The 27,841-nt window shown below is 50.1% G+C and overlaps 1 protein-coding gene across 2 annotated transcripts in view; it reads right to left on the bottom strand.

Moving 5' to 3' along the window:
* MYO1D (myosin ID) overlaps nt 1-27,841 on the bottom strand; it is a 175,249-nt gene that overhangs the window by 46,195 nt on the left and 101,213 nt on the right. The window contains exons 20-22 of one of the 2 annotated variants that reach the window (XM_074562011.1): nt 24,878-24,991; nt 19,242-19,396; nt 18,097-18,110 (exon numbers count right to left, since the gene is read on the bottom strand). In XM_074562011.1, the coding sequence (XP_074418112.1) occupies nt 18,107-18,110; nt 19,242-19,396; nt 24,878-24,991 (273 nt within the window). In that variant the 3' untranslated portion in view covers nt 18,097-18,106. Of the gene's footprint in view, nt 1-18,096; nt 18,111-19,241; nt 19,397-24,877; nt 24,992-27,841 lie in introns of those variants that run through there. The other variant, XM_074562010.1, reaches the window with a different exon arrangement.

Raw genomic sequence — 27,841 nt, forward strand, 5'->3', positions numbered from 1 at the left:
CCGCTGGAAAACACTGCTGTCGCCTGTCGAACAGGGGGTCAGTGGTGGCGAAAGGTGACCGTCCTCCCCAGTGCAGGGAGGAGCTCGGCACTTCCAGCCTCTCCGCGAGCCCAACGCGGCTGGTGGACTCTGATCCGCAAACCCAAGCGGGGGGACGGAGCCCGGTTTGAACCCACCTTCAGCCTGGGCTCAGCTTCAGGCACATGCGCAGGGAGGAGGCGAGGGCTGGAACCAACCCGCGGTGAGGCTGGTGAGCCACCTGAGGTGACTGAACCTCAGCGGTGTGTGTGGGGGGGTGTTTGTCCCCAAGGTCCCACGGGATCAGCTGTCGTAACTCTCCTCCGATTGTCACCTCCACACCGAGACAAGCAAGGGAATGAATTTGTGCTCCAGCAGATCGGGGCTGGGGTGCAGGGAGCAAGGAGAAGAGTATGGAGAGAGCTTTAACCTCACGAAGTTCAGCAAGGCCAAGTGCAGGGTCCTACACCTGGGTCGGGGCAATCCCAAGCCCAAGTCCTGGCTGGCCGGAGAATGGCTGGAGAGCAGCCCCGAGGAGAAGGACTTGGGGGTGTTGGTGGGTGAGAAGCTCAACACGCCCCGGCAACGTGCGCTGGCAGCCCAGAAACCCCCCGCAGCCTGGGCTGCATCCCCAGCAGCGTGGGCAGCAGGGCGAGGGGGGGATTCTGCCCCTCTGCTCCCCTCAGGGGAGACCCCCCTGCAGCGCTGCCTCCAGCTCTGGGGCACCAACAGCAGAAGGACACGGAGCTGTTGGAGCGGGGCCAGAGGAGGCCCCGGAGATGCTGGGAGGGCTGGAGCCCCTCTGCTGTGGGGACAGGCTGAGAGAGCTGGGGGGGTTCAGCCTGGGGAAGAGAAGGCTCCGGGGAGACCTTCCAGCCCCTTCCAGTCCCTAAAGGGGCTCCAGGAAAGCTGGGGAGGGACTCTGGAGCAGGGAGGGGAGCCATGGGACGAGGGGGAATGACTTTAAACTGGAAGAGGGAGATTTAGGTTAGAGATTAGGAAGAAATTCTTCCCTCTGAGGGTGGTGAGCCCCTGGCCCAGGTTGCCCAGAGAAGCTGTGGCTGCCCCATCCCTGGAGGGGTTCAAGGCCAGGTTGGACAGGGCTTGGAGCAACCTGGGCTGGTGGGAGGTGTCCCTGCCCAGGGCAGGGGGTGGCACTGGGTGGCCTTTAAGGTCCCTTCCCACCCAAACCAGTCTGTGACTCTATGGTTTATTTCATTGCTGTTGGCTGTTCTGTACCTGTACATCAATAAACCACCTCACACTCTCACAGCGATCTCCGCAAACACAGATATGACATATTTCTGCTGGAGGCCCGACTGCAAACCAGTAATTTCTGGAAGGGAGCTCGTTCGGTGAGCAGTCCCAGAGGGCAGCTTAAGGACGGAGCCATCGCTATAAACCCTCCCTTAGCCGGCCCCATGAGACTGCTCCACGGGTACCAGGACGGGGGATGGAGGAAGAAGAACACCTTCCCCTTCGCCGGTATCAGCTCATCTTAGTTCACACAGGGAAAAGCAAGAAAGGAGAAAAAAATATAATCTTTTGTGCATTTAATTCAGAGTCTAATTACTTTGTATAAATTAGTTAGCTGGCTTCCACCTAAGATTTAACATGTAATAGCCTATGAATCACATCTCTGTTACAGGATATATTGTGCCATTTATATGTAAAAATGCTTTATGCAAGGCACCCCGTGGACTAGGGATATTAATTTTTACCACAGGCTCTGGAAGATTAAGTGAAATTAAAGAAGATAGGGAGATAAGACACTACGGCTGATCAATGCTTCTTAACGAGGAACATGCTCTATGTGCATTTTAAGGTGAAATCAGCCATCAGAGCCTACGCAGCCGTAAGGTCAGTGGGTGTATACGAAGGCGCCGTCCATTAAAACCCCACTGGTTGTAACAAAGACTCTCCGGTCAACACCACCGGAGCTGTTTACTGCCGCCTGCCTGCTCTGCGTGCTGTTAAATACTCTGCTTCATCTGCCCAGATTAACTCCTGGGACACGGACCCCGGCCGACAATATTCCTCACTGCAATCTTGATTTTTCCCTCCTTCCAGCCAGCCGCTTTTTGCCGCAAGAACTCTCCTGGCGGCTCTTCCAGTCAATCCCTATTTATTTCCTGCCGGCTTGTGAACACCACAGGGAAGAGGGACGAGGAGTATCACCCGGAAACAGGCACATGGACCCCGATTTCCCTAAGGAGGCAGCGACACCCGCTCCGAAGGCTTCTCGCTCACTCTGTGAAGAGCAGTCATCACGCCTAAGTTATTCCACCCAAAGGACGGGGCACGACAGCCACGGGCGGCGTCTGACTGAGGAGCCGCACCGGGAGATGAGGTTCCTGCTCCTGAATCAGCAGTCTGCAACTCCGACAGCAGGAAACTCTGCTCGTGTTTATGCTCCGTCCTGACCAGCTCCTCCTCGCTACTTAAAAGAGAACAAAACATTACTTACAGTCTAATTTCAAGCTAGTGCCCTGGAGCCAGAAACTGAATTAATTTCCATAGATACTGAGTGGTTTTACCAGTATAGTGGAGCTAATTACCTTCTTCTCCCCCCGTCTCCATTACTACTGTCACCTCCTGCAGGGACAAGACAGAAGCAATGTCCTGCCCTACCCACGCCGCACCGGGACCGTCTGGGAGAAGATGGGAAACGCTCCCTTAGCAGCTCAAATACCACCAGGCACGCGAAAATAACCCCGAACGCAAAAGGCTTTGGCGAGAAAACAAGAATTATCTGGACTGCAAGAAGGCGAATGTATTATATACGCCTAAAGACAGCAGGGCTTAGCTCCAGTAACGCAGACGTATTAGGCCCCAAGAAACGCAGAAGCCACCCAGTGGTAATTTTTTTTCACGTTGTGTTTTCATACATCTGCTTACAAATTCTCTTTTGATTAGAGATAAGGGAATTTCGGCCGGCACGAAAAGACGGCATGCTTTACGCGGCCCAAAGTGATAAACCCAGAAGGATTCTTGAGTCACTAGAAACGCGTGATCCCTTACGCATGCGATCCAGTGGGTTTCTACACCACCCTGCTGATATTCTTAGCAAAGGTAGGATCCGTTTATCCGTCCCGTGTACACATTCCACCACGAGCATCCAAAACAGACACTTTAATCACAGTATCCACACAGACACGTGTGCGTGCCAGTATAAATACGTCCCTTCTGCCTAACGGCACCGTTCTGGCGCCTGGGGGAGCAAGTAGGAACATCCAAGTCTTCCTCTAAATGAATTTGCAAAGAGGAAAACTAGGGAGAAGAAAACTTGACAGGCGAAATAAGCACAACACTGATGACTTTCTACCCTGGACTGCAAACCCATTTACAATAACCCTACAAAAATACACTAGAATAGGCGTAAAGCATTTGTTAAATTATCACCCCTGTTGGATCATTTTCACCAGAAAAAAAATGACGCTCAACACAGGCCTTTGACAACCCAGCTCAGACTCTCCAGGACCGAGCTAGAAGCCTAATTTTCCTCAAAAAAAAAATCAAATAAAAAAAAAAAATCAAAAGATTAAGGCATCCCGCGATTTAATGGCATCTCTTCAAACAACAGCACTGCCTGCAATCGGCACACAAAGGCTTCTGAGCCGGGAGACCGAAAATGGGAATAATGCATCACAAGTGGGGGGAATAAAAGAAGTCTTAAAGGATGCAATAAAAAAAATAAACCCTGTCTTTTCAGAAACTACCGTTAAACAAATGAGGGGCCACATTTTGCATTCATTATCATTCTGCTAGCAATTCCTTGGAGACGGCAAGCCAGCCAGCGTTTTAGCACACACACTAAAAGAGGATGAGGAAAGAGGATTTTAAGTAGGTCACCAGTAAATATGATCACGACGGATCTTTTTTGTTGTTGTTGGTTTTGTTTGCAGTCAGCCGCCGGAGCCCCGGCTTGAGAGAAATGCCGGCGAAGAAAAGAATTCACGCGAGAGCAGCAAGGTGCGGAGCGTATCCAGAGGGAAATAAACGTGCCTTATCTTTCTGAAATAAGTACCTTGTACCTCTGGCGTGGGCAAACCTTCCGCGATGAGCTGGCTCAGAGCTGCGTGGACACCACCACCACCAGCACCACCAGCACCAGCACCGGCCCAGCAGAGCTGCTGCCTGGACACTGAGTGCGGAACGGGGCATTGTGAGGTAGCTGCTGCGAAGGAACACGGGGAAACGCGGGTTGGGATTTGACGCCAAGGGGATTTCACGGAACCAGCACGTTATCCTCCTTCCTTTCTGATTTCTTTTCCCCACCTCTCAGGTTTCTAGCGCTGAGGAAATCCACCTCAAAGCATTCCTCCCTGCCCCAGGAGCTGCTTCTGTACTGTTTGGGGGAAAAAAAAAGCAAATAAGATTGGGAATGATTGGGAAGGAAACCAAACCATCCCTTTGTTCCACGAGCCCTGAGGGGCACTGTGTGTCTGCACAGAGATGGGACAGAGGAGGGATGGGAAAAGGAGAGGGAGGGTGGCCACGGCACAATGGCCATGGCCGTAGAGGGAGAGTGGCCACAGCCATAGAGGGAGGGTGGCCACGGCCACAGAGGGAGGGTGGCCACAGCCATGGAGGGAGGGTGGCCACGGCTGTAGAGGGAAGGTGGCCATGGCAGCAGAGGGAGGGTGGTCACAGCCATAGAGGGAGGGTGGCGACGGCCATAGGAGGAGGGTGGCCACAGCCATAGAGGGAGGGTGGCCACGGCCGTAGAGGGAGGGTGGTCACAGCCATGGAGGGAGGGTGGCCATGGCTGTAGAGGGAGGGTGGCCACAGCCATAGAGGCAGGATGGCCAGGGCCGTAGAGGGTGGCCGGCCACGGCCACAGAGGGAGGGTGGCGACAGCCATAGAGGGAGGGTGGCCACGGCCATGGAGGGAGGGTGGCCACAGCCATAGAGGCAGGATGGCCAGGGCTGTAGAGGGTGGCCGGCCACGGCCACAGATGGAGGGTGGCCACAGCCATAGAGGGAGGGTGGTGACAGCCATAGAGGGAGGGTGGCCACAGCCATGGAGGGAAGGTGGCCACGGCTGTAGAGGGAAGGTGGCCATGGCAGCAGAGGGAGGGTGGCCACGGCCGTAGAGGGAGGGTGGCCATGGCAGTAGCTGCCTCCTCTCGGATGCCACACTCTCTGCCCCGTGCTGGGAAGCCAGAAGAGCTTCTCCATGTGGATAGAGGCCTAAACTGCATTGGTCGCTCAAACCCCAGGAGGAGGACAACAACCCATCAAGCAAAGCCGCAGCGTCTGCCACGTTGCGACTCTTCGGCGCAGAGCGGTCTGCGGTGCTCTCGCTGGATCCAAGATGCTGCCGTGTTTGGCACAGGATCCCACTGGCTTCCAAGCAAGACCAAAGCGAGCTGCTCCGTTCCCACGGTTGGGTGGCTCCTTCCCCTCCGGCATAGAACGTCATGCTCTGCCAGCCTGCACGGGGTGACTGGCACTGCCATGGTTCATCTGGAGAGGGAGCTTCAAGAGAGGAGAAAAGGGGAAAATAAAGGGGAAAAAGATATTCCCAAATATTCCGCAAAAATCGGATTGTGGTTGCACGAGCGGGAAGAAGGGATGAGCTTGGGTTCGTTGTCAGATGTGCAGGAGTAACGCTATTGCAACGCTATTTCAAGCCCAAGCTTATATCCTGCTCAATTCTGCCTTCTAAAAACCAAACGAGCACATTTTTTGTGAACCTCGGTTGCTGAGCAGTGGGAGAGCAAGGCAGAGCGCCGGTTTGCTCGAGCTCCTCGGGGATCTACGCGGAGATGGACGCTTTAGAAAACGATGCTCCTAGAAAGTTCCAGCATTTCAGGAGTTTTCCGTTCCTGGAGGAATTCCTGGCTGTTCCCCGTGGCCGGCGTGTACCTGCAGCTCCTTCTGCCGCAACTTTTCGAGTGAAAAGGAAAAGGCCCATAAAGCCACAGCAGCTCGTACGCCTTTGAGCTTGTTTGGGCTCTTCCTAAGCTGGTTTTGCATCACCTGGATGGCGCTCACCTCTCAGCGCTGCAGGTGGATGAAATCCGTTGAAGGAAAGGAGCTGTAATGAAAGAGCGTAAGGGACCCCCCCATTCCCGCAGAGTGCGGGCAGGCGAGGGGACTCGGCAAACAAACCTCTCCCCTCTCCTCCACGGGGAACAAACCCATCACATGAAGCGCCTGGTGCCAGCTATTTATCAAACCAGCGAGCGTCGCAGGAAGAAAATGGTTCATTGTTCGTCTCTCGGTAATAGCTGTCGGCCGAGCACCGCCGAGATGCCGAAGGCGTCTATAATCGCAGGCGCTCCCACGTGAACCCCCCAGAAAAGTCAGGTTGCTCTAGCGTGCCCCAAGGACACCGTGGAGCTGCCGGAGAGATGGCTACGATGCGATTAGGCTCAAGTAGGGTGGGAAGATGAGCGTGGAGCCACTGATCGAAGCAATAAAGAGAAGGATTGTCATGGCAGATCCTCCTCGCAACAGTTCAAATACCACCGTTTGGGTTTAAGCTCATTTAGTGCCTCCAAAGAAAAGCAGCAGTTGCGCGGCGAGTCGTCTGCCGCCTCTCCCCACACACATCTCTCCGAGTACTTGATGTTCTGCCTCAAAAAACCTGGATTTCAAGGCAAACCAGCATGTCATTTTGATCATTTCCAGGCTTTACAGCTCTAAATACGACCTGCCCCGTTAGCCTGGTACCAGCAGCACTTTCCGAGGCCAGATTCTTGAAGGTGACATTTTCTAACGTGGAAATTATTATTTTTATTTTTTTTTTTAAAGCATTTTGAAGCGATAACACGGCTCATAGCGCGGCGTGGCGCAGACGTCGGGAACAACACAGCTCACATCAGTGTTCCCCTCTGGAGCCTGCGATACACAAAGGCGGGATCCAGCCGTCACATCTGGGGGGGGAGATGCCTGAACTCCAGCTGGCTCCGCTGAAGGGAGATTTATCCCGGGCACACGAACTCCTCGAGAAGCCGCGTGCTCCGAAGATGCAGATCGAACCGTACGCGTTTACAGGCAGGACTCTCCGGGAAGGTGATGGGGAGCAGCAGAAAGCCGTGGCAGTGCCCGCTGCTGAAGGAGAAATCCCTGAAGCAGTCCTATATCTCACACCGCTCCGCAGGGTGGCAGAAATAGCGCCTCGAAAAGGAAGAAATTCTACTTTCTAAGAGATAAAACTGGAAGGGGCTTCGCTCGGAGCCTGGCCTTAGCGGTGCTGTGTTACAGAGAGTCGGCATTGCCGAGGGAGAAGCCGTCCGGGGCACGACCCCATCTCCTGACGGATGTCACTCGTCCCTGGACGCAGTTGATGTTCCGTGCCTGGGAAACCCCAATTCCAGCGCCCAATCCCAGTTCCAATCCTCGCCGCGACACGAGTTTCCCCTGGCAGCGCGGGTCGCAGGACGCGAGAGCCGATTTTTTTTTCCCCTTCTCTCTTAATTTAGCATTAAATCATCCTATTTGGTTAATAAATTACTACCCGTAACTGCCAAGCTACAGGCAGGAGCAAACACTTTCAGCCTGACTTTATGAACAAAGCAGACTGAACGGGCAATTTGCCGCGGATCATTCTCAACGCACCTTTTTTGGCAAAAAGGGGGGAAAAAAAAGCGATGTTTAAGCAATAGCAAACAAAACCTGATTTGGGGATCCGAAGGGCTGAGACGAAGCCAACACATTCAAACTAACCACACAAATTATCACCACTACGCTTCTGCAGATCTTTTTCGTATCACATTAAAAAAAAACCCCAACGCGGCTTCATTGAGGCTTTTGGCGCAGTAAAGGGGGAAGAAGAGAGCGCGGACAAAACACGCGAGGGCTTATTTCACTCAGATTTTAGGGTAAGGACCACGGCAGCAGAACGACGAGCTGGGAAAGGAGAATTTATAAGGAGAGCAATACACCAGGCTCAATATATTAATTAGATACACTTCAATTTTAACGCTGTGAACTTGACTCCAGGGACCGGCTTTTCTTTTTCCAGCCTGCTTTTTAGCACGAGCTTTAAAACTTAAGCTCAGGCATTAGGTTCTGGAACCGTTGTAAAAAGACAAAATAAAAGCCATGAAGTCTGTCAAGAAATAAAATATTTGTTTTTTTCTTTTTTTGTTTTTTTTGGTTTTTTTGCAAAGTCGGGTTAGCACGGCCACATCTAAATACTCATTTATTTGACCTTGGCTTCAGAAGGAATTGCTGGGACCCGATATTTTTCACCACGTATTTAGTCTCTGTTAAAAAAATTAAGGTCCTCAGCCAATTCCAAAAATGCCAGGCACCGAGCAAGGAGCCTTTACCCCCTCCAGACTTTATCAGATGCTCCACGCTTCCCCGAAAAAACAAATCCAAACCTACCCTCCAAGTTACGCGCCAAAGTCGCTAATTCCTTTTGAAAGAGCAGGGACAGAACCCTCGAGTGCCTTTTGCAGAACAAGCCAAATACCGAGTTCGCGAGATGAAATGAAGTGGGCAAGAGATAAATGGCAGGAGAACAAGCTCAAAGGAGAACTTTTGGCTATAAAGCAGAAAGCCAGAAAGGAAGTTTTCTTAATGTGTACTTTTACGATGCTTTGTTTTATGTAAGAACGTACAAAAGTAGGAGGAATGTTTCTGACGAAGCTTACCGGAGACGCAAAGACTTCAAGAGAAAATGCGCCTTTTCCCCCATTGTTCCAAACGGAAGAGAAATTTCGTGAGCGTCATTATTTTATTAAATTTTAATCTCTCTAAAAATATTAAAGCCTTGACAATAATTGTTGCCCTCATCTTTACAAAAGCACCCTTTGGATATTTAGCAGCTCTCTGCAAAATCGAAGGTGCGTAGTTAAAGACCTCGGAAGCTTGGATCCGGATTGGGGTCCACGGAGCACCTTTCATCAGAAATAACGAGGCTCGAGGTAGGAAAACTACCCCGTAAGCGACTCGCTATAACCCAACGGGGAATGCATCAAGTTACGCTACTATTTAAGTATCGCCCGTGAGGCGTTTTTAATCCGGCAGGTTTGTAACCCCGAGCTCCGGGGGCCGTGGGCAGCCCTGGCCCCACGATACAGGGAAGGAAACGGGTCCCACGTTTTGGCCAGGCTCTGACAGCTGGTGGCAGAGCTGGCGCTAAACACACCAGAACCTGCACAAATTCGGTGCTGACATCAAAAACGTACCTGTTTTGAGTCCAAAGCTGCATTTTTTAAAACATTCTGGCGTAGTTACGGCAGGCCACAGACTACGAGGGGAGGGTAAAAACTCACTTCTCCCCACCAGCTTGTTTCCAAATGGAATATCTCTTTGCTCAAGCACACGAGGCAGATGGCGTGAATTACAACCCCCCTGCCCAAATAAAACAAACAAAAAAAAATATACAAGTTCTATATGGCTGAGATTTGGGAAGCGGGGAGGTTCCCAGCACGCAGGGCGGCGGATGCCAGGACAGCTGCCGGGGGCAGATGGGTCCTTTGACAGCTTGATAATACCGACTTGCTGGTGAAACTAAGCCCTGGTGAGGCCGGCCAACGTGGGGCCATCTGTTTACGGGAGAGGAAAGGCTCTTGGAACAGCAGGTAGCCAATGCTTTGGTTGAGAATTAAACCAACGGCAAGATCAGCAGTATTTACAACCTTTCCTTGCGCAACCACGCACGTACAGCCGGCAGCTTGGCTCCGACGGCCCCGCGCTCGGCTTCCAGACGTGGCTCGGGATTTTTGTGCTACAGTTCGTGCCACCAAAGGCTCTTCCGAAGACGCTTTCTGCTTCTGTTCAGTTTGCTAAGAGCGGGCAAGGTGATGGCTCATGTCAAATTTTCATTGAGCGAACGCTAAGAGCCGTAGTTCAAGACCGAAAATAATAATACGGTCAGAAAGGTGTGATGATGAATACACTGAATATAGCAAAGAGCCCTGAAAAAACATTTTGGGAAGATGAAACATTCCCATTGACCTATTCCCACCTTCTCTGGGGGAAACCCACAGCAGGCAGCAGCCAAAGGGAATCTCGAGTCGGAAGGCCGGTGCGGGAGCCGGGGAATGCAGGAACCCCGTACCGCTGCACCACAACGACCGCTCAGGCGTGCGCGCTCTAATTGCCATTCTCTTCCGATCATAGATTTCCCAAGGACAGGCGGGAGCCGGACAGAGCCTCATAAAAGGGCAGAGGAAATGTTAAGCGCTCTCAGATATTATAACGTTCGTAAGCACGATGGCTTCTGGAACACCTAGAGAGGAGGAGGGTGGGTTTGAATTTTCTATTCGAAGACACTGCGAAACACGTGTCACAGCTTCGGACAGTCTAAACCATATTTTTAACCCCAGACCACAAATAATCCTTCCAGTTTCGCCCTGCTGCTATAGCACAGACTGTCCAAGACCAGAAAGGATTCACCTGTTTCAGCCCAGTAGATCCATAAACTGGAGACAGGGAATGAACTGGGCCACTGAAATGACACTTTGCAAAAGGTTAATAAGACAAAACATCATTCGTTAACGAGGCATCGCACTGGTGTGATGGGCTGGAGAGGACCTTTGGGTCACCGCAGAGCTATTTTCACAGGAATAACAGTGACCGTGGAAAGCTGGTTCGGAATTTTCAAAGTAATCCATGACTTTTTTTAAGTGCCCTGAATAAGACTTCCCAAATGCAAAACGATTTCTTGTCGAAAAACAAGCAACTTCCCCATCCGAAAAGCCAATCTCCTTCAAAGCACGTCAAGCTCCACAAACTCCTCATTGCTACCAAGATCCCCATCCCAGGAGGACCCTGCACGTTTCACGGGGCTTGGGCATCCAGGTGCTGGGTCACAGACCGGGAAGCATCGCAGCTACACGGAGACGCTGGTACAGAGCGACCTGAACGTGCTTCAGCCGCAGCAGAGTCCTCTTTCCAGCGGATTTCCAGCAGAATTCGTGTGCTGACAACGGGAATAGGACACAGGCAGGGCAGGGAAGGAAAAACTGACCAATAAACCTCTTCGTACTCAACGGAAAGCCATAAAATACAATAAATTGCTACTATTCATGTTATCAGGCCAAAAAAAATTTGACTTTCAGACGAAGAGGACAAATACTCAAATAAAGGATTCACAGTTTTGCTGCAAAAATTAAACCCAGCCTCTTGAAAGCCCAAGCCCCTCTGCAGAGCTCATTTTACTCCCAATATTACAAATCCGGGACTGCAGGAGACAACATTTTTTTTTTTTCCCCTGCCAGGAACACATTAAGAAGTGTAACAAAAAGCTACTTTTCCACAGGAATGTGTGGTGGGGAAGGCTTCCGTGGCCAGGGAGCGCAGGACCCACTTCAGAACGAACTCTGTCACAGCAGAGATGAGTTTTAAGAAAGAAAACGATCCTCCACCGAGACCCTTAACGGGTTCCCTTCAGGCGGGACAAGTATTTGGAAAAACTCAGTCGCAGCCGAAGAAACGTTTCCCAAAATATGAAAGAATTAAAAAAGAGAGTGTGCTAGCGCTCCTCCTCTTCGTGCCCTGGAGTCACCCAAAGAAACCAATCTTTAATTTATGCAAGGTATTTCCCAAAAGGAAAAGTGGCATTTTCCAATCCAAGCTACAACCGTGAGGTCGACACACCTACACCGGAATTGCCAGAGATGATTATAAAGATCATAAATTAGCCTAAGGTAAATCTCGGCTAAATCCTAGATTTTTTATTTTTTTTTTTTTTCAAGTTACTAAGAGAATTAAGCCAACTTTTTCAGTTTGTGCATTTATTTATTTATTTAGCATAAGAAAATCCTTCCACCGGGCCGCGTACCTGGCGTTTAAAAGCCGACAAGCTAACTGTGGGCTTAGGGCTCTCCTCCCCAAACACAGCAGAATTTTACTACAAATTCGTTACGAATAGAAATGCCGTACGAAAACAAAGCTCTAGCGCTGACAGGAGAGTTAGGGAAGAGTCTGATATGAATAAAGTCTGGTCCTTTGTCAGGCTCCAGCCGCCGCTAACAATGGTGTCAGCCACTGGCACGGCTGAATCACAACTAAACACGGGTTAGCTGGCAGCGGCGACAAAGGACAAATCGTATTAAATAGCAATTTAGAAGCAGTTTGTTTCCAACTCGCTTTTCCGAAGCGGCGCTCAGCTCCTTTTGATCCGCTCCGGCCTAGGAGAAATCACAGGCGGCGTGGATGGAAACTTCCAGTTAAAGAGCTGCCATCACCGGCCGGGCCGCCGGCGCCGCTGACACCCATTGTCACTTCATGCATCGCTTTCGCGGCGTTGGCAAAGCTGAAGTGATAGATTAATTTGATACCAGCGCTTGTAACAGCCTGCCTGTGCGCGCAGGCTTTTCTGCCTTACGAAATGGCGATTCCCTCGGAGGGCGGTGGCTCGGTGAGCAGCACCCCACCACACGCCTGGTTCCAAATCCCAGTTTGGGCTCCTCTTTCTTTCTTTGTCCCCAAACCCCGAGATTATGAACCCCCAGCGTCCCTCCTCCAGATTGTCGCCGACTACAGGGAAGACGCTTCTGTTCTAACCCGCGTGTAAATCTATTTGTCTCAGCGGTTAAATCAAGGTTTCTACAAGTAAAAGGTAAACAGCGTTAAAAGAAAGGAACAATTTTAAACTGATGGAAATCAGGGCAGTTTTGATATGAAAGTGCATCTTTATGACAAATCGGAGGGTTTTAGCCTCTTGCCCGGTACCCGGGGCCTGAGCTGGAAGGTTTGTTTCTTTCTATCAGTGGAAAAAAGTCAAATAAAAGATATTGAATCGATTTTAATCAAACCGGGCTCTCCAACGGAATGATTTGTGTCCCAGACCGTGCTCATAATTAAGCTGAAGGATTTTTCCCTAAGCGAGCAAAACCGAACCATGTTGAATCTCATCTGTCTTTTTTTTTTTTAAAGGACGGCACCAAAAATGTGTAAAATGCTTGTCCTCACCCTTGCGCAACGGAACAACGGCTTGAAAATGTGTATTCACAGAGGGTTTCTTTCCATCCCTCTGACAAACGGCTCCGCGTCGGTATTACGAACACAAACCAGCGGGTAGGCAGCGCTCTCGGAGCTTAACCTGAACCACCACTATTTAGATAATGGCGAAATTTTAAAATCTTTCACTTCGACGCGTTTGCAGGAAGCTTCGTTTGCCACAACACGAACTGTTGCAAAGCGCAAAAAAAAAAACCCAACAAAAAAACCCAGAAAAAAAACCCCATTTGCGAGTTCTATTTGTACCAAATACATTTAATCTCCCCAAATTACCCGCAATAGGTTTTATTCTGACAGTCGACTTATGTCATTTCAGGGGGATTAGGGGCATCCGAAGTTTTAAGGAATTCTAGTGAAACCAGGATTTATGGCTGAAGGTTTGAATACCAGGAAAGGGGTCAGAAATACACTTTTTTCTTTCTTTCTTTTGTTCAAAAAAAGGCTTTTCTGGATGCCCGAGGCTGGGCATGCCCCAGCCCCAGCCCAGCACCGGTCCCTCCGCTTTCCCCCTGCCAGGCTCCCCGGCCGCGCACACCCTCAACCCTCTGGACCAGGCTGGGTTTGTTTAGAGCATTCGGCACAATAAGGCTTTAATCCCAGCTGTATCGTATCCCCCGTGTGCCCCCCGCGCTGCCGACGGCCGGCAGAGAAAGGGGCGGTTTGGAAGGATGCGCTTCCCCACGTAAATCCGCCTTTTGCTAGAGACGCCTGGGCAAACTCCGCACCTGACGCCAAACCGGCGTCTACTTCGGTTTGTTTTGATAGGCTGAGGGCACGGATTTTCCCCAGACTTTTTTTACATATATGTATATATACGTATATGCACGTATATATACTATAGGTACATGCGTATATACACATATTCTTTAAGGTCCCTTCCAACCCAAACCATTCTATGATTCTATATACATATATTTGTATATACATATCTTTATATGCATACATGTAAAACCTGGGGATGTATGTATATATGTATATACACATACGTATATGCATGTACGGATGTATATATATACATATCTGTATATACATACACACACATAGCCATCTACTTTCCACATTTTTACATCTATGCATATATAAACGTATATTCTCCGATTTTTACATCTATGCATATATAAATACATGTATATACATACACTTCCCCCAATTTTTTACATATGTATGTATAAATTAGGCGTACACGCTCGCATTCCTGCATTACACATATATATAAGAATATACATATACCTCCCACATTTTTACACTATGCATATATAAATGCATACATGTATTTCCCCCAATTTTCACAGTTATGCATATATATGTAGATACGTGTATTTCCCCCATTTTTTTACATACGTGCGTATAAATTATACACACACAGCGTGACATTCCCGTATTACACCCCGAGGACAGACGCCCACGTGACGCTCAGTCTCATAACCAAACCTCTCCACTTCCACCACCCAATAAATCGCCGCCAGCTCGGCTAATGCAGCGACGCGCACAGGCGGAGCCAAACGACAACGCTCAAGGCGAGGAAAAGGGAAAGGCGAGGGACGTAATCTTGCTAAGGACACCTCGGTGCCAAGGCAAGGGGAGCCCTGCGCGGAGTAAGACGGGGGTAATAGGCTTTCGTGGAGCAGACAGCCTGCGGTGGATGCGGGAGATCCGTTTTTATGAATTACTGCTTGGTCAATAGCGTGGCGGTGCCAACGCTCCAAGGCATGCCAGTTTAAGAACCCAGAACTAAAGAAAATTAATCCAGTGCACGCTAATGATTAAAACTGGCTGATGGGTCTCCAAGCGCAATGGAAAATACAAAATTATCCTTCGGCAAGTGATTTTCTGCTGGAGTTCTGCAGGGATTGCTTTTTACTGTTCTTTTAACTCCCCCTTCCCTTCAGCAATCCTGGAAGGAGCCCAGCGCCGGCGGTGGCAGACAAAGCGGGGATTAGGGGAACAGAAAGCATCCACCAGAGCCGGCCACGGATCCACCGCCATCTGAACTGCGTGGGGCAGTCAGACAGAAAATCCCGTCTGTCTTCTAACACAGACCAAAAATAATACCTTCTTTAAGTTGGGGCGTGCTGCAGAATGGAGCACAGTGCTCGGGGACAAAGGACGGGTCTCGGTCACCTTGGGTGGTGACATCTGAGCTGCCTTCACAACCCACGGAGTTTGGATCACGCTGCAGGGAGGGCCGGACACAGGAGGGGACGCACACAGTGCGAGAGCCACAGGAGGATGAGAGTAAAAGCAATTAGTGCTCTGGAAACTGGCTATGATCGGGTCTTCTCTGGTGAAGTACAGCAACGAAGGACACCCAGATAGAGTCCTCTGCACGTTGGACTGATCCGCTGAGACGTGTTCTGGAGGCTTAAGGACCATGAAGCAGCGTGGGTGTAAAAGATCAGAGAATAGTTTGGTGGGATGGGACCTTAAAGATCATCTCGTTCCACCCCCCTGCCCTGGGCAGGGACACCTCCCACCAGCCCAGGTTGCTCCAGGCCCCGTCCAACCTGGCCTTGAACCCCTCCAGGGATGGGGCAGCCACAGCTTCTCTGGGCAACCTGGGCCAGGGGCTCACCGCCCTCACAGCAAAGAATTTCTTCCTCAGATCTCACCTAAATCTCCCCTCTTCCAGGTTAAAACCATTACCCCTTGTCCTATCGCTCCCCTCCCTGATCCAGATTCCCTCTCCATCCAAGATGGAAAGGATAAATCCTTTCCTGGCTGATAGTCCTCCCCTTTGATGTCCATTCTCACTCCCCCAAGAGCTCCTTGGGTCCCTCTCTCCTGCGCATGGGCTCCAACACGTGAAGGGATACTGTGGCCACATCTACAGCTTCTGAGAGCTGCACCTCTTCCACTGCAAGCAAGTGCTTCGGCAACCGATGCTGAGAGCAACGCGGTACCCTCATCACCTCAGAGCATCTCTTCCTCCTGCCCGGCAGCACGATACAGCCCCATGATCCCCGTTTCAGACGCTTGCTCCTACAAGGGACCACCCAACACACGGAGCAGCAGGAGGATCTTCCCAGCTACTTCACGCGCTCTGCTTAATCCCAGCTGTTCTCACCTGGCACACGGGCTCTGGGCCGGGCACCACCAGAGAGCAGCAAGGAAAACACCCAGGAGACCTCAAGTTGATGGACACGTCTAGACACTGCTCTGCCGGGGGGCTTGAACTTACTGTGGCCACTACAGCAGCATCTCAGCTGGCCTTCCCATCATTTCTGTCGGGAATTCAGTTACCTAAGTAATTGCATTCTTAAAAGAAAATATAACCCAGCTGATATATTAGAAGTATGACCCAAACACCCGTTAGCTCGACTAGCGGTCCCTTCCAACTCCAACCGTTCTATGATTCTATATTCAAGCTATCCTATATTCTCAGCAGAGTCACTACCCCAAAATTTCACAGCTCATGTTAGTTTTACGCTATATAAATCCTGATTTGTGACCACAATCTGAAAGTAAAGAAAAGTCCTACTAGGAATAATTTTTAAAAAATGCAGTTTCAGGCAGATTTTCATGGGGGAAGCGGAAAGATCACAGAATCATAGAATGGTTTCGTTGGAAGGGACCTTAAACATCATCTCGTTCCACCCCCCTGCCCTGGGCAGGGACACCTCCCACCAGCCCAGGTTGCTCCAAGCCCCGTCCAACCTGGCCTTGAACCCCTCCAGGGACGTGAACTCAGGCAACACGTTCCCAAAGGTGAAGCCTTTATGCCTAAGAAGAGGGGAGCGTAACTTCTCCAAAAGCAACAGCACCCAAAGCCATTATGCCTCAACTATTTTTTGCTGAAAATTTCCAAAAATTCCCAACGCATGATGTGTCAGCGTCGAAGTTCCCAGTTCAAAGAGTTTGGAAACATACTAAAAACCGAAACAAAGCATCGAGCGATAACTCGGCGGTGCTGGGTTAACGGCTGGACTTGACCATCTTAAAGGTCTCTTCCAACCATAATGATTCCATGGTTCTATAATTCTCTGAACGAGAAGGTTTAGGCATCTTCAGCACAGATGTCACCGCCAGCCTCCTCCTCATCTTTCCTACAGACTAATACAGAACGGCATAAAATTTTACACGATTTTATTCCACAAGCGTGTAAGCACCATCACCTGCTAGGCCACACACCCCCGAGGGCAGGCGTGCAGCCCTACCCTTGCCAAAACCTCCCAGCAGGGGCTTGGGACTGATGCTGGGATGGCTGGAAACGACTCCGTGTGTCCCGAGCCCCCCCGGGGACCCGAGGGAGCTGCTCCCCGCACCCCCGCCGGGGCAGGGCTCCGAAGTCCCAGCTCAGGGTCACCCAGCAACTGAACTTTCAGGCTTAAGATCTTAGTGCCGGAGCCACTTTCTTTTCAGAGCAACCGCCCTCTGACGGGCGGGACCGAGAACCCGACACTCGCCGCGAGGCACACGGGGACTTTCAGCTAATCCCGTTTAATGAGGAATTCCCAAAGTGCCTCTCAAGCGAGGGGTCAGCTAATCCCACTCACTGACAGGGTTGTTTTACTCTTAGAAAACGGAAAGTGGCTGAAAATATTTCCTTTTATTTTGATTGACAGATGCCGCTTTGAAGCAGGAAACCATGACATTTGGGTATTCGGAAAATTAAATGTGAGCTGTTCCTGTACGTTACCGTTAAACCGGAAACTTTTATTGCAGAAAAAAAAAAGGGGGTTATAGACCAGCTCTCCCATTTAACACGCTGTGCTGAGATTTGTCATTTGAAGCAGTAAAAAAACCTGCTAATATTGTTTTAAGAAAACCTGCTAATGTTGTTTTAAGTGAAGATTAAAGAGCATAAAAGTGTATTTAACTGTAAGTCTTCTACAGACAGTGATCAGATAAAAACTAATTCTTTTTAAAGATAAAAATGCCATTGTTAAAATCAGCGTAAGAAATTGAAAATCCATACTTTTATATGAAAAGTGCGATATTTCAGACGGATGGCCATACAACGTACTTTCTTAAAACGAAGCACACGTGCCCCCCCGCCGCGTGATAAAAAGGCTGGGTACTTTGTAGTAGTGTCCAAGGCGAAGGAACGGCAAACCAGGGCAGCCTGAACGCTGACCGTTTCAGGATCTGGAGTGTAATCAACGGTTTCCCAGCTCAGAGGCTCGTTAAGGCCGCGAGGGGCAGCAGCTAGCTGAAGATGTCACCTGGGTTCAAAACACGCCAGACACGAAAGAACTCCAGCTACTTCACAGGATTCCCCAAATGAAGTGTGTTGCTCTACAATACCCATAATCTCCTGAGCCTTCAGGAATAAGCTACCGTTGAAATGATCCCATATTTAGGTAAAAGCAAAAACAGAGAGTGTTTTCTGTCGCTTTTCAGCACTGAATTTCCCAAACCAAGCTATGCCGAGAATTAATTTCAAATGAAGCTGACACCTACCTCCAGCAGCGGTGAGAAGTGGCTAAACCGGCAGGTTCTTCTTGAATTCATGAAAAAAAAATTACCCAGGGACCTAACGTAACCTAAATCCACTTCCACTGTGTGACTATTTACCCACAAAGACTCTTCTTTATGGGTCACAAATGGAGCACGATACTGTGAACGGCAAAGGCCGACGCTGCACGTGATGCTGCTCAACATCAGCCCTCCCGAGAACGCGTTTTGGAGGAGCAGGGGAACAGCCCTGAAGGGCTGGCGACTCCACACACCATTTCTCTCCAGAGCTACTGTTCTGTCATCGCCTGCAAAGCAGTCGCTGCCGGGACGCCTGTCCGGACAGTCCCCAGACTACGGTGTAAAGGTGATTGTTGCTAGTTCAGCTGGAGCTACGAGAAGCTCAATGCGAGACAACCACTTCAGTATTCGGTGCAGCAATAAACCAGCTTTCGCACATTGATTTACAAGAGAGACAATTTTCAGGAAACAGAGATGACATTTTACAGCTCAAGCAATAAATCGTCTGCTGATAGTGGGGGCAGGGGGAGCAATCTGAGGAACGAATAGCTGTATCTTAATTTCCTATGTTAAGAGTTCGGCTGTAAGAAGCATTCAGGAGACGTTGTGACACACTCAAAACGCATCTTCAGCGATATCTGTCCCCAAACAGCCATGCTCTAACAAACACGTACAGGGAAGGCAGAAGGGGCAGGCAAAGTGTGGTAGCTAAAAAACACATCCGAAAAACGCGAGGAAAAAACCGTTGCTCTGGTATCCTAGTAATACAGCGAAGACAGACAGATGAAGCTCAAGACTGGCATCAAAACGACCGGAGGGAAGTTTCCGATTTGGCACGCTAGGCTGAGCTGTCAACAAAATCCCTCCCCGACACTGACCTCTTGAAGTGGCTCGCCAGGACTCCCACCAGCTCTCCGATCCTGCTGTCGTTGGAGGGCTCTTTACTGAAGAGACAGACAATGAGATCCTTGTTGTCTTTCGTGTGGAAGACCACGAGCTGGTCCTTTCCATTGGAGACGCTCAATCCTATCAGCTGGGAAGAGAAAGCAAGAACGACGGTATATACACTGATATTTTTGCTACTTGCCAGGCTAGTTCTTCCCTCTCCGGGACGCCATGCTCGCTCTCAACTCCTACCGGAGGGCTTGGGTCCTCAGCACGCCTCCCACAAGCCGAAAAAAATCAAGGCGAAACAACAGAGGTTTTTTGGAAATCGACAGTCTCTAAGATGCGAGGAAATTTTACCGTCTAGACCGGGTTCACCTGGGCAACCTCCGCCAGAAGCAGCATTCTCCCACCGTGCAGTGCCCTCCTGCCCGTCCCTACCATGGGCACCTGCCAAAGACGGCACCAGGTGGGTTTCCAACAGCCGAAGCTTGCTTTCCCCCAAATCTCCCGCTGGATGACGCCACGGCGCTCAGTGGCAGAGCCACAAGGCTGCTCTTGTATTTCTTTTCAAAGGAAACCAACGATCGTCATGAGTCTGGCCAACGACCATCCTCAAATGCACATACGCGGCGCTGAGAGCGCACCGGTACGCAGATAACAGAAGGGTGAAGTTTTTTACTGAAAGCTGAAACATCTTGACGAACAATATAAGTTGCAAACCCCGCAAAGCCGTGATGATTCCAGTATTTAGGCATGGATTAAAGTCTTGCTGTTCCGACAAAATAAAAAGGTGTGGGGTTTGGGTTTGGCGTTTTTTGGGTCTGTTAAGTAACTGCCAGTCGGTGCATTAAAAGCTTTGTCCTCATCATCCCACAAAGCAAATGCAGGGAATTTTTACGAGCAGCAATCTGGGTACGCAGGCTATTCAGATGAATATTAGAAAAAGCAAAAAAATAAATCCATGCTGGGGAAACAAAATATAAGGATGGCAAAAGAAACATCAAGAGGCAAGTACAAACTGGTGCTAAAGAAATAAAATTAATAAAAAAAAAGAGAAAAGCAAAAGAATGATGCGTACAGAGACCTTCCCTGTCCACCAAAGGACTTCCCGACTCCTTTGAGTCATCCAGAGACTTGCAGAGATTTGCCACGTTCTCCTAAAAGTGAGAGGCACCGATAGCCCGTTCTGTGGAAGCGCAAGTCTCATCGTTCCCTTCTTAAAGAAAAAAAGCCTTCCACGCAACCCCACTGCCCGTGGTGGGAGGGACACCAGCACAAACCGTGCTGGAGACTACGCACTCCTCTCAGAAGCGTGAATCACAGCCAGGCACAGCCCGGGGCCGTACCTTTGCTTTAGGACTCACACCGTCGCGTTTCCAAGAAGCCGTTCCAGCGCTGAGAGGCCCCCGGCCGCAGCAGCGTGCCGGGAGCGCACGCCACGACCAACGCGCGGCGCTGCGCCCTGTGCCCCATTTGCTGCCTAAAACACTACCCAAGTCCGGAATCGCTCACATTTTGTTGGCTTCTTATCCCAGTACAACAGTCTGGCCGAACAGCTGCAATCCCTGGTATTTTACACACCTCCTGCTACCAATTTCATACACCCACCACAGGTGGAGCTGACCCTCTGCCGCTCACGCTATTCTGAGGTTAGGAAATACTTTAAAAACAAGCTACACTTCACGCGCAGGCATTAACAGCTGCCTGGGTTTATAGTGTCCCTTAAAATTAATTTGCATGCTTAAATAACAGCCTGTGAGCACAACAGCACCACGGGGACTGCTGCCATCAAGGTTTTAAGCGCGCACCGAGCGCGAACGATGAACAAGTTGAAATCTCTGCATTTGAAAAGCCTATTTAAACATTAATTATTCAGCAGAACCACGTCAGAAGTCCAAGAGCCCTTCAAAATTTTCCTATTTCACCCCTCCCCATACAACCAGCTGAACCAATAAATAGAACACAAAAGAAATAATTCCAGAGAAGGTGCTTATCTCGGTATTTACAAACACTAATATTAGCTCTGCTTAAAGATCTGGAAAAATGCTCTCAGCATCCACAGAACATCCTTTATTGTGTTCACCGCTGTAGCGGGAAAGGTGGCTGCAAGATCCTTTCTGCTGCTTTTAATTCCTTTCTGCCATCATCTGTTTATTTTTCCTCCAGGTAAGAACAGAAAAGATAATTTTATATCGGTACTTCTGAGGCAACTGCCAGAAGGCTCGCACGCAGAAAATCCCCCAATGCAGCATCTCAATCCAGCAAAATTGTCAGGGTTGAGAGGAAAGTTATTGCTTTGTCACCATTTGCACAAAATTAGAGATTCCTCACTCGGGACACACAAGAACAGAGTGCCGAGGCTGGGATCCGCGCGGCCACGCGCTAAGGGTTATACTTCAACCATTTACCTGTAACATGGTTAAAGGAGATGGGGAGCTGCAGCGTGATTTCTTCAGCCAAAACCAAGTTTCTGGTCCTAACAGAGAGCAGCTGACTGTCTCTAACGAGATTCCCATGGAAACACCATCCCCAAGGATGCTGCCGTGCCGACGGGGTGCTGCCCGCGAGCAGCACGGCTACCGGGCAGCCAGCTTCAGCTGGGGTCACCTCTGCCCACCAGAAGGACGACCTCTAGCAGGACATACTTGATACACCGATACAGAGCACGACTGATGGAAGTATTATCCACTTGCTTCTCCAAAATCTTCCCATCAGTTCAAATAATTGCTTTTTCCCCAAAAGGGAGGGAATACCTCTACCGCTAACTGGCCACTTACCCCACCTCCCCGTACCCTACCAAGGGGTTTCCACGCAAGAAGGGATCAGGCAACCCGAAAAACGAGGGAGAGAGTGCAAGGCCGCTCAGGAGGTGAAAGACAACACATGCTCACATCGTTAAGTAACAAAATGTAAAACAGAACTACAAAAAGCAAAAAAACCCACAACTGCGCTATAGCATTAACCATTCGCCAGAGTTGAGTCGAAGAAATCCTGGCAAAAGAAACACGAATATTTCCTGTACGGTGTAGGAAGGTCTCCAGACTCTCTCCTCCTCTCCCCGGGGAGTGCCAGGGGATCGATGAGCATCCCTGGCGCCACGGGCCCATCCGCTTGTGTTCCCCAGGACCACAGCGCAGGAGAAGCAGGGAAAAGGAGAGGCTGCGGCCAACAGAGCAGAAATTTATCACTACGGCATTTACCAAAGATCGCTTTCAGCAAATTTCCACTCCGGAATATTCTTCTGCCACCCGTATGAGGCAGTGCAGGGTCTTTCGGAGCCATCCCTCCTGTGCAAACTACTCCAGGACCCCTTCACAGCTGCTCAGGTCAAAGATATCATTGGGTTACTAAAGGGAATTATTGCAGATCTACAAATAAAACTGATTTATATCTATGGAAATTTAAATATTCTAAGATCAAGAGACCCAGATGCACAGACCGTTAACTGTTTTGCTGCCAGAGGAAACGCAACACAGCCAGCCTGCACTACAGCCCTCCCTACGAATGGGTGCTCTGGTTTAGACATCCGTGTTTTGTGAAAAAAACAATAATTAATAACATTTCTAAGGAATAGCTATTCTATGGGCAACCTACAAATTGCATCTGACTCGCTTGCCTCCTTTAATTTTTAAGGGATTCAGGGTCTCAGAGGAAAGCGGTCGGGCGATCACCGGCGTCTGCGTCTCGCGCTGTTACGCAAATGTACCAGCTCCACCTTTAAACCCCGCAGACACCCAGGTAAAGCAGATATTTTTCTAAAGCTGCGTTAAATAGAGATTTACCTGTAATTACCAATGAAGTAAGCGAATTGCAGTGGCCTAACCATTCTGAATAAGGTAACAGCTGAGAAAACCAATATTGAGGAATTGTGAGGGACAAAATTCCACCTTGTCTACGTGCGTTCACCTCGATCCTTCGCAAGAACCCACCCGTCCAGGGAGAACGCTCAGCTTAGAGTCTGTGTGTTTGAACAAGTCGGTTTGCAGGAGCAAGAGTCAGCCATTTCGCAGCGTGCTCTGCTGACAATGCCATTTGGCACAATTAAGAGATAATGTCAGGAGAACAGAACGGGGACTGAGGAAAACGACCTGCAGCTGCTCCCTCCCGCCAGCCGCGTCCTTGCCAAAGCAGAACCCCTGACCCGGAGACGCTGCTTTGCGGCAGCCCGTACTCTCATAAGGGCCCGCAATCAAGGCAGGCGAGCACGATGCCCCACGCACACCCTGCCCCACGCACACCCTGCCCCACGTACACACTGCGGTGGGTGACCTGCCAGGAGGTTAGAAGAGGACCCACAAACCCAACGTCCAACTCTGGAGCCCTCAACACAAGAAGGACAGGGAGCCGTTGGAGCGGGGCCGGAGGAGGCCCCGGAGATGCTGGGAGGGCTGGAGCCCCTCTGCTGTGGGGACAGGCTGAGAGAGCTGGGGGGGTTCAGCCTGGGGAAGAGAAGGCTCCGCGGAGACCTTGGAGCCCCTTCCAGTCCCTCAAGGGGCTCCAGGAAAGCTGGGGAGGGGCTCTGGAGCAGGGAGGGGAGCCATGGGACGAGGGGGAAGGGTTTGAAACTGGAAGAGGGGAGGTTGAGATGAGATCTGAGGAAGAAATTTTTCCCTCTGAGGGTGGTGAGCCCCTGGCCCAGGTTGCCCAGAGGAGCTGTGGCTGCCCCATCCCTGGAGGGGTTCAAGGCCAGGTTGGACGGGGCTTGGAGCAACCTGGGCTGGTGGGAGGTGTCCCTGCCCAGGGCAGGGAGGTGGAACGAGATGATTTTTAACGTCCCATCCAACCCAAACCATTCTGTGTGATTCTGTGATTAGGAATGCACTCTGGGCTAATCATTCACTCCACGTTCACAGATTAGATTTTACCGTTACACCAGTCCCAATCTTTGCTCTTTTCGCAATATGGGGCCACCAGATTTATTATTTCTCCAACCGCAAACATCCCAACAAATTTGTGTACGACACTTCCAAGCAACCCAGCCGGGTTGTGGGGGTTTAAGATAACCGTAGTGGCGTTACCTCAGGCTGAGGAAAACAAACAAGCAGTTGAATCCCCACCCCGGGACGCTGAGGAGCCCAGATGAGGCTCTCCCCCATCCCCCTTCCTACCAGCAATAATCTGCTGCTCTGTCACCGGCAGCTAAACTCTGCTGCCCCAAAGGCCAGATACCTCGCTATAATTCCAAATTTAGCTTTCATAAGATTTACATTAAACTTGAACAAATATTTAAAAAAATAAATAAATAAAATTCGAACCCGACACGAAGGATCAAACAAACCCCCAGAGACACGGGCACTGTGTCGTAAGCCGCTGTGAAATGCTAACCCCATTACGAGGACAAGATCTTGTGGCACACTGCAATTAAAGAAACGAAGATGGGGCAGAAGAGAGCATGATAAGCAGTTTGGATTTTAGCTTTTATTTTATGTACTGAAATTAAAAGCTAACGTGATGCATCAGTGTTGTAGATAACTGTATTATAACTGGTTTAAAGGCATCAAATAGATTAAAAATTGTAAACCAAGGTCCTTTTCCATGTTATGGATATGAAAATGGAGCTGAAGAGCAGATGCTCTGCCCATAACTAAGAGAGCCCAACATGAGATTCCTCCGTCCTCGTACTTACATTATAGAGGGGGATGGTCTTCATCACTTTGTACTGCTTCATAGGGTCCATCTTATAAAGGTGTCGATCGGTAATGAAGATTGCTCTGTCCTCCACCTTATTAAAGCGATTGACCTGCAAAGAAGCAAATTTTCAGTCCCACTGATCACTGCAAGGCCACGCAGAATAAAACGCTGCAGCAGTAAATACGCAAAACTCCCATGGCTCTTCAACGGGTTTTCTCCACAGATCTCGAAAAGGGAAGATGGAGCCCATAATCCCATTTTACCAATAGAGAAATGCAGAGTCTCGGAAAAGCAACATTCCCAGAGGCATCGAGCCGGGCTGGGGCAACCTGGGCAAGTCCATGGCCTCAGGCAAAGAACGGACAGATGCTTTCCCCACGCAACACTCAACCCGCATCCCCGTCGCTGGCAGACACCAAGCCTAAGGCGAGTGGCTGTCGTTCCTCCATTCCGTACGTGCCGTTGTCACCCCAAAAGCACGACGCAGAACACCCGCCCCACAGAGCCAAAGAGGGTGTCACCAGGGTCTGCGACAGTCCAGACCTCAGGCATTTGAAAGCAGATGCATTGGCACATCCTGAAGTTGAGCAGGTCCCACTTCCCTCTTGTAAAGCACCCGTGCCTTGGCCGTAGCTAAGCAACTCCTCCAAGAAGTGGAAAACGTGGACAACGTTCCTTCCCCTGCCCGTTAGTGGACGTGTTAGCTGAGCACGGGCACGCTCCCCCGGTTTTGCTGAAGTTGTGCCATTCCACAAGAAGGAAGAATCACAGAATTTCCCAGGTTGGAAGGGACCTTTAAGATCACCAAGTCCCACCACCAACCCACCACTGCCCAACCCACCACTACCCCATGTCCCTCAGCACCACGTCTGCCCGGCTTTTAAATCCCTCCAGGGATGGCGACTCCACCACTTCCATGGGCAGCCTCTTCCAATGCTTGACAACCCTTTCAGTGTAAAAATTTTTCCTAATATCTAACCTAAACCCCCGTGGGGCAACTTGAGGCCATTTCCTCTTGTCCTTCCTATTCAGAAGAGACTGAACAGACCAGAGGGAGCCCGGGAGAGCCCAGCCTGTACGCTGGGACCCAGGCAACCAGCTGGCAGGAGGAAGGCAAGGTTATTTCTTGGCAAGCAGAAGAAAGACCCAAGCTGGAGTGCCCCCAGGCTACAAGGGGTATTGAACACAACCCTCTCCCTTCCCCAGCAAGAAAGGCAGAACGAGAGCACCACCAGTCCAGTCTAAAGGCTCACCGCCATCGAGGAAAATGTCCTGCTGCCCCTTCCAGGAGGTCCTAACCCCATCTCCCGAGCCAGCTCTGGTGCCCATCAGCCCTACCAATTCACCGACCTGAAAAAAACGTGGCTGCCCCATCCCTGGAAGCGTTCAAGACCAGGCTGGATGAGGCTTTGAGCAGCCTGGTCTGGTGGGAGGTGTCCCTGCCCAGGGCAAGGGGGTTGAAACTAGATGATGTTTAAGGTCCCTTCCAACCCGAACCATTCTGTGATTCTGTGATAAACAGGGGAAGAAACCAGGACAGCTCTGCTCGGCAGCAGCGAGCTAGGAGAGCAGTTCGGCTGAGCCAGACCCGTACTGGGAATACAGCAGATTTTTCTACAGAGGTGGACATTGTTCAACCCAGATTTTAAGGCAGCTTTGTGTTCTGTTATTCATGTTATTGTACATGGTATTCCAGGCAAGGATGTCTGAAGATCACTGGTGGGCTCAAGCTCCTCAAAAGAAATTCTTTAACCAGGAGCTCGCTGCCTGTGGGCTATGCCGGGAACAGCCGGAGCAGAGCTACAGCATCCAGCAAACGTCTAGACCACAGGAGGCGGCACCCAGAGGCATCTGTGCACCTGGAAGGTTAACTGACCACTGAGTGAGGTTGTGTTTGGTTTGGCTTTTGTTAAAGGCTTGTACCATTCTCAGGTTATGTTGAAACTGGACTCCAGTCGGGACTCCCACTCCACTCCCAGAAGATACTTAGTGCTAGGAAAATCATAGCGCACTTCAAACAACTTTAATGCTGGCTTCCCAAAAGAGGTAAAGGTGCTTTAGTCTTCAAATGACCGTACCCTCTGACCAAGGTAGGGCACAGAGATGGAGCTGGATTTCTCGGAGAAGCACAGCAAAAGGACAAGAGGCAACGGGCAGAAGATGCAGCAGCACAATGTCCAACAGGACACAAGGGGAAAAAAGTCTGCCGCGGAGGGTGGCAGCCCGGGGACAGGGCTCAGAGAGGCTGTGTAACCTTCATCCTTGGGGACTGTCACATCCCAGCTGACTGAGAGCCTGAGCGGCCTCATCTAACTCTGAATTTAGCCCTGGTCAGAGCAGGAGGTTGGACCAAAGACCTCCAGAAGTTCCTTCCCACCTAAATCACTCTGAGATTTCATCAGCCCGTACACTACCAAGAAAACAGACTTCACAGTATCTGAAATATTCTGGCAGTTTCTAGTAGTTCAGCAAACACAGCTTAGTGTCGCCACTGGGAGACATTAATATCTTAATATCTTAATGTTGCCACCGGGCTCTACAGCTCTAAATTTAAGACCAATTATAGGTACGTGCTATAATTCAGCGAACCACCATTAGTTGCCTGCCGAGGCAAACCACTATATTATCACCTGTGATCTCACCAGCAGTCAACAGCAGCAGCGATTATCTGCAGACAGATGTCCCAACCCCTGTGGAATAATCTTAGGCGTCCTCAAGAAGCTGCTTTGCTTTAATTTGACCTCAAAACACTACTCTGAGATACCACCCGAGATACCGCTCGCGTACCCAGGCACTCAGCGTATGGGGAAACAAAGCTCCATCCTGTAGCGGACTTATGGGTACACTAAAATTCTTTTTTCTAAAAAAAAACCCCAAACAATTATACATAAGGGTTCTGATAAGGTAAAAATGAACTTTTGGAAGACAGCAATACGTGAATGCCTCCGCAAGTCCAGTC

This window comes from Larus michahellis, chromosome 18 (assembly GCF_964199755.1).
Source record: "Larus michahellis chromosome 18, bLarMic1.1, whole genome shotgun sequence".
In the NCBI taxonomy this organism is placed as follows: domain Eukaryota; kingdom Metazoa; phylum Chordata; class Aves; order Charadriiformes; family Laridae; genus Larus; species Larus michahellis.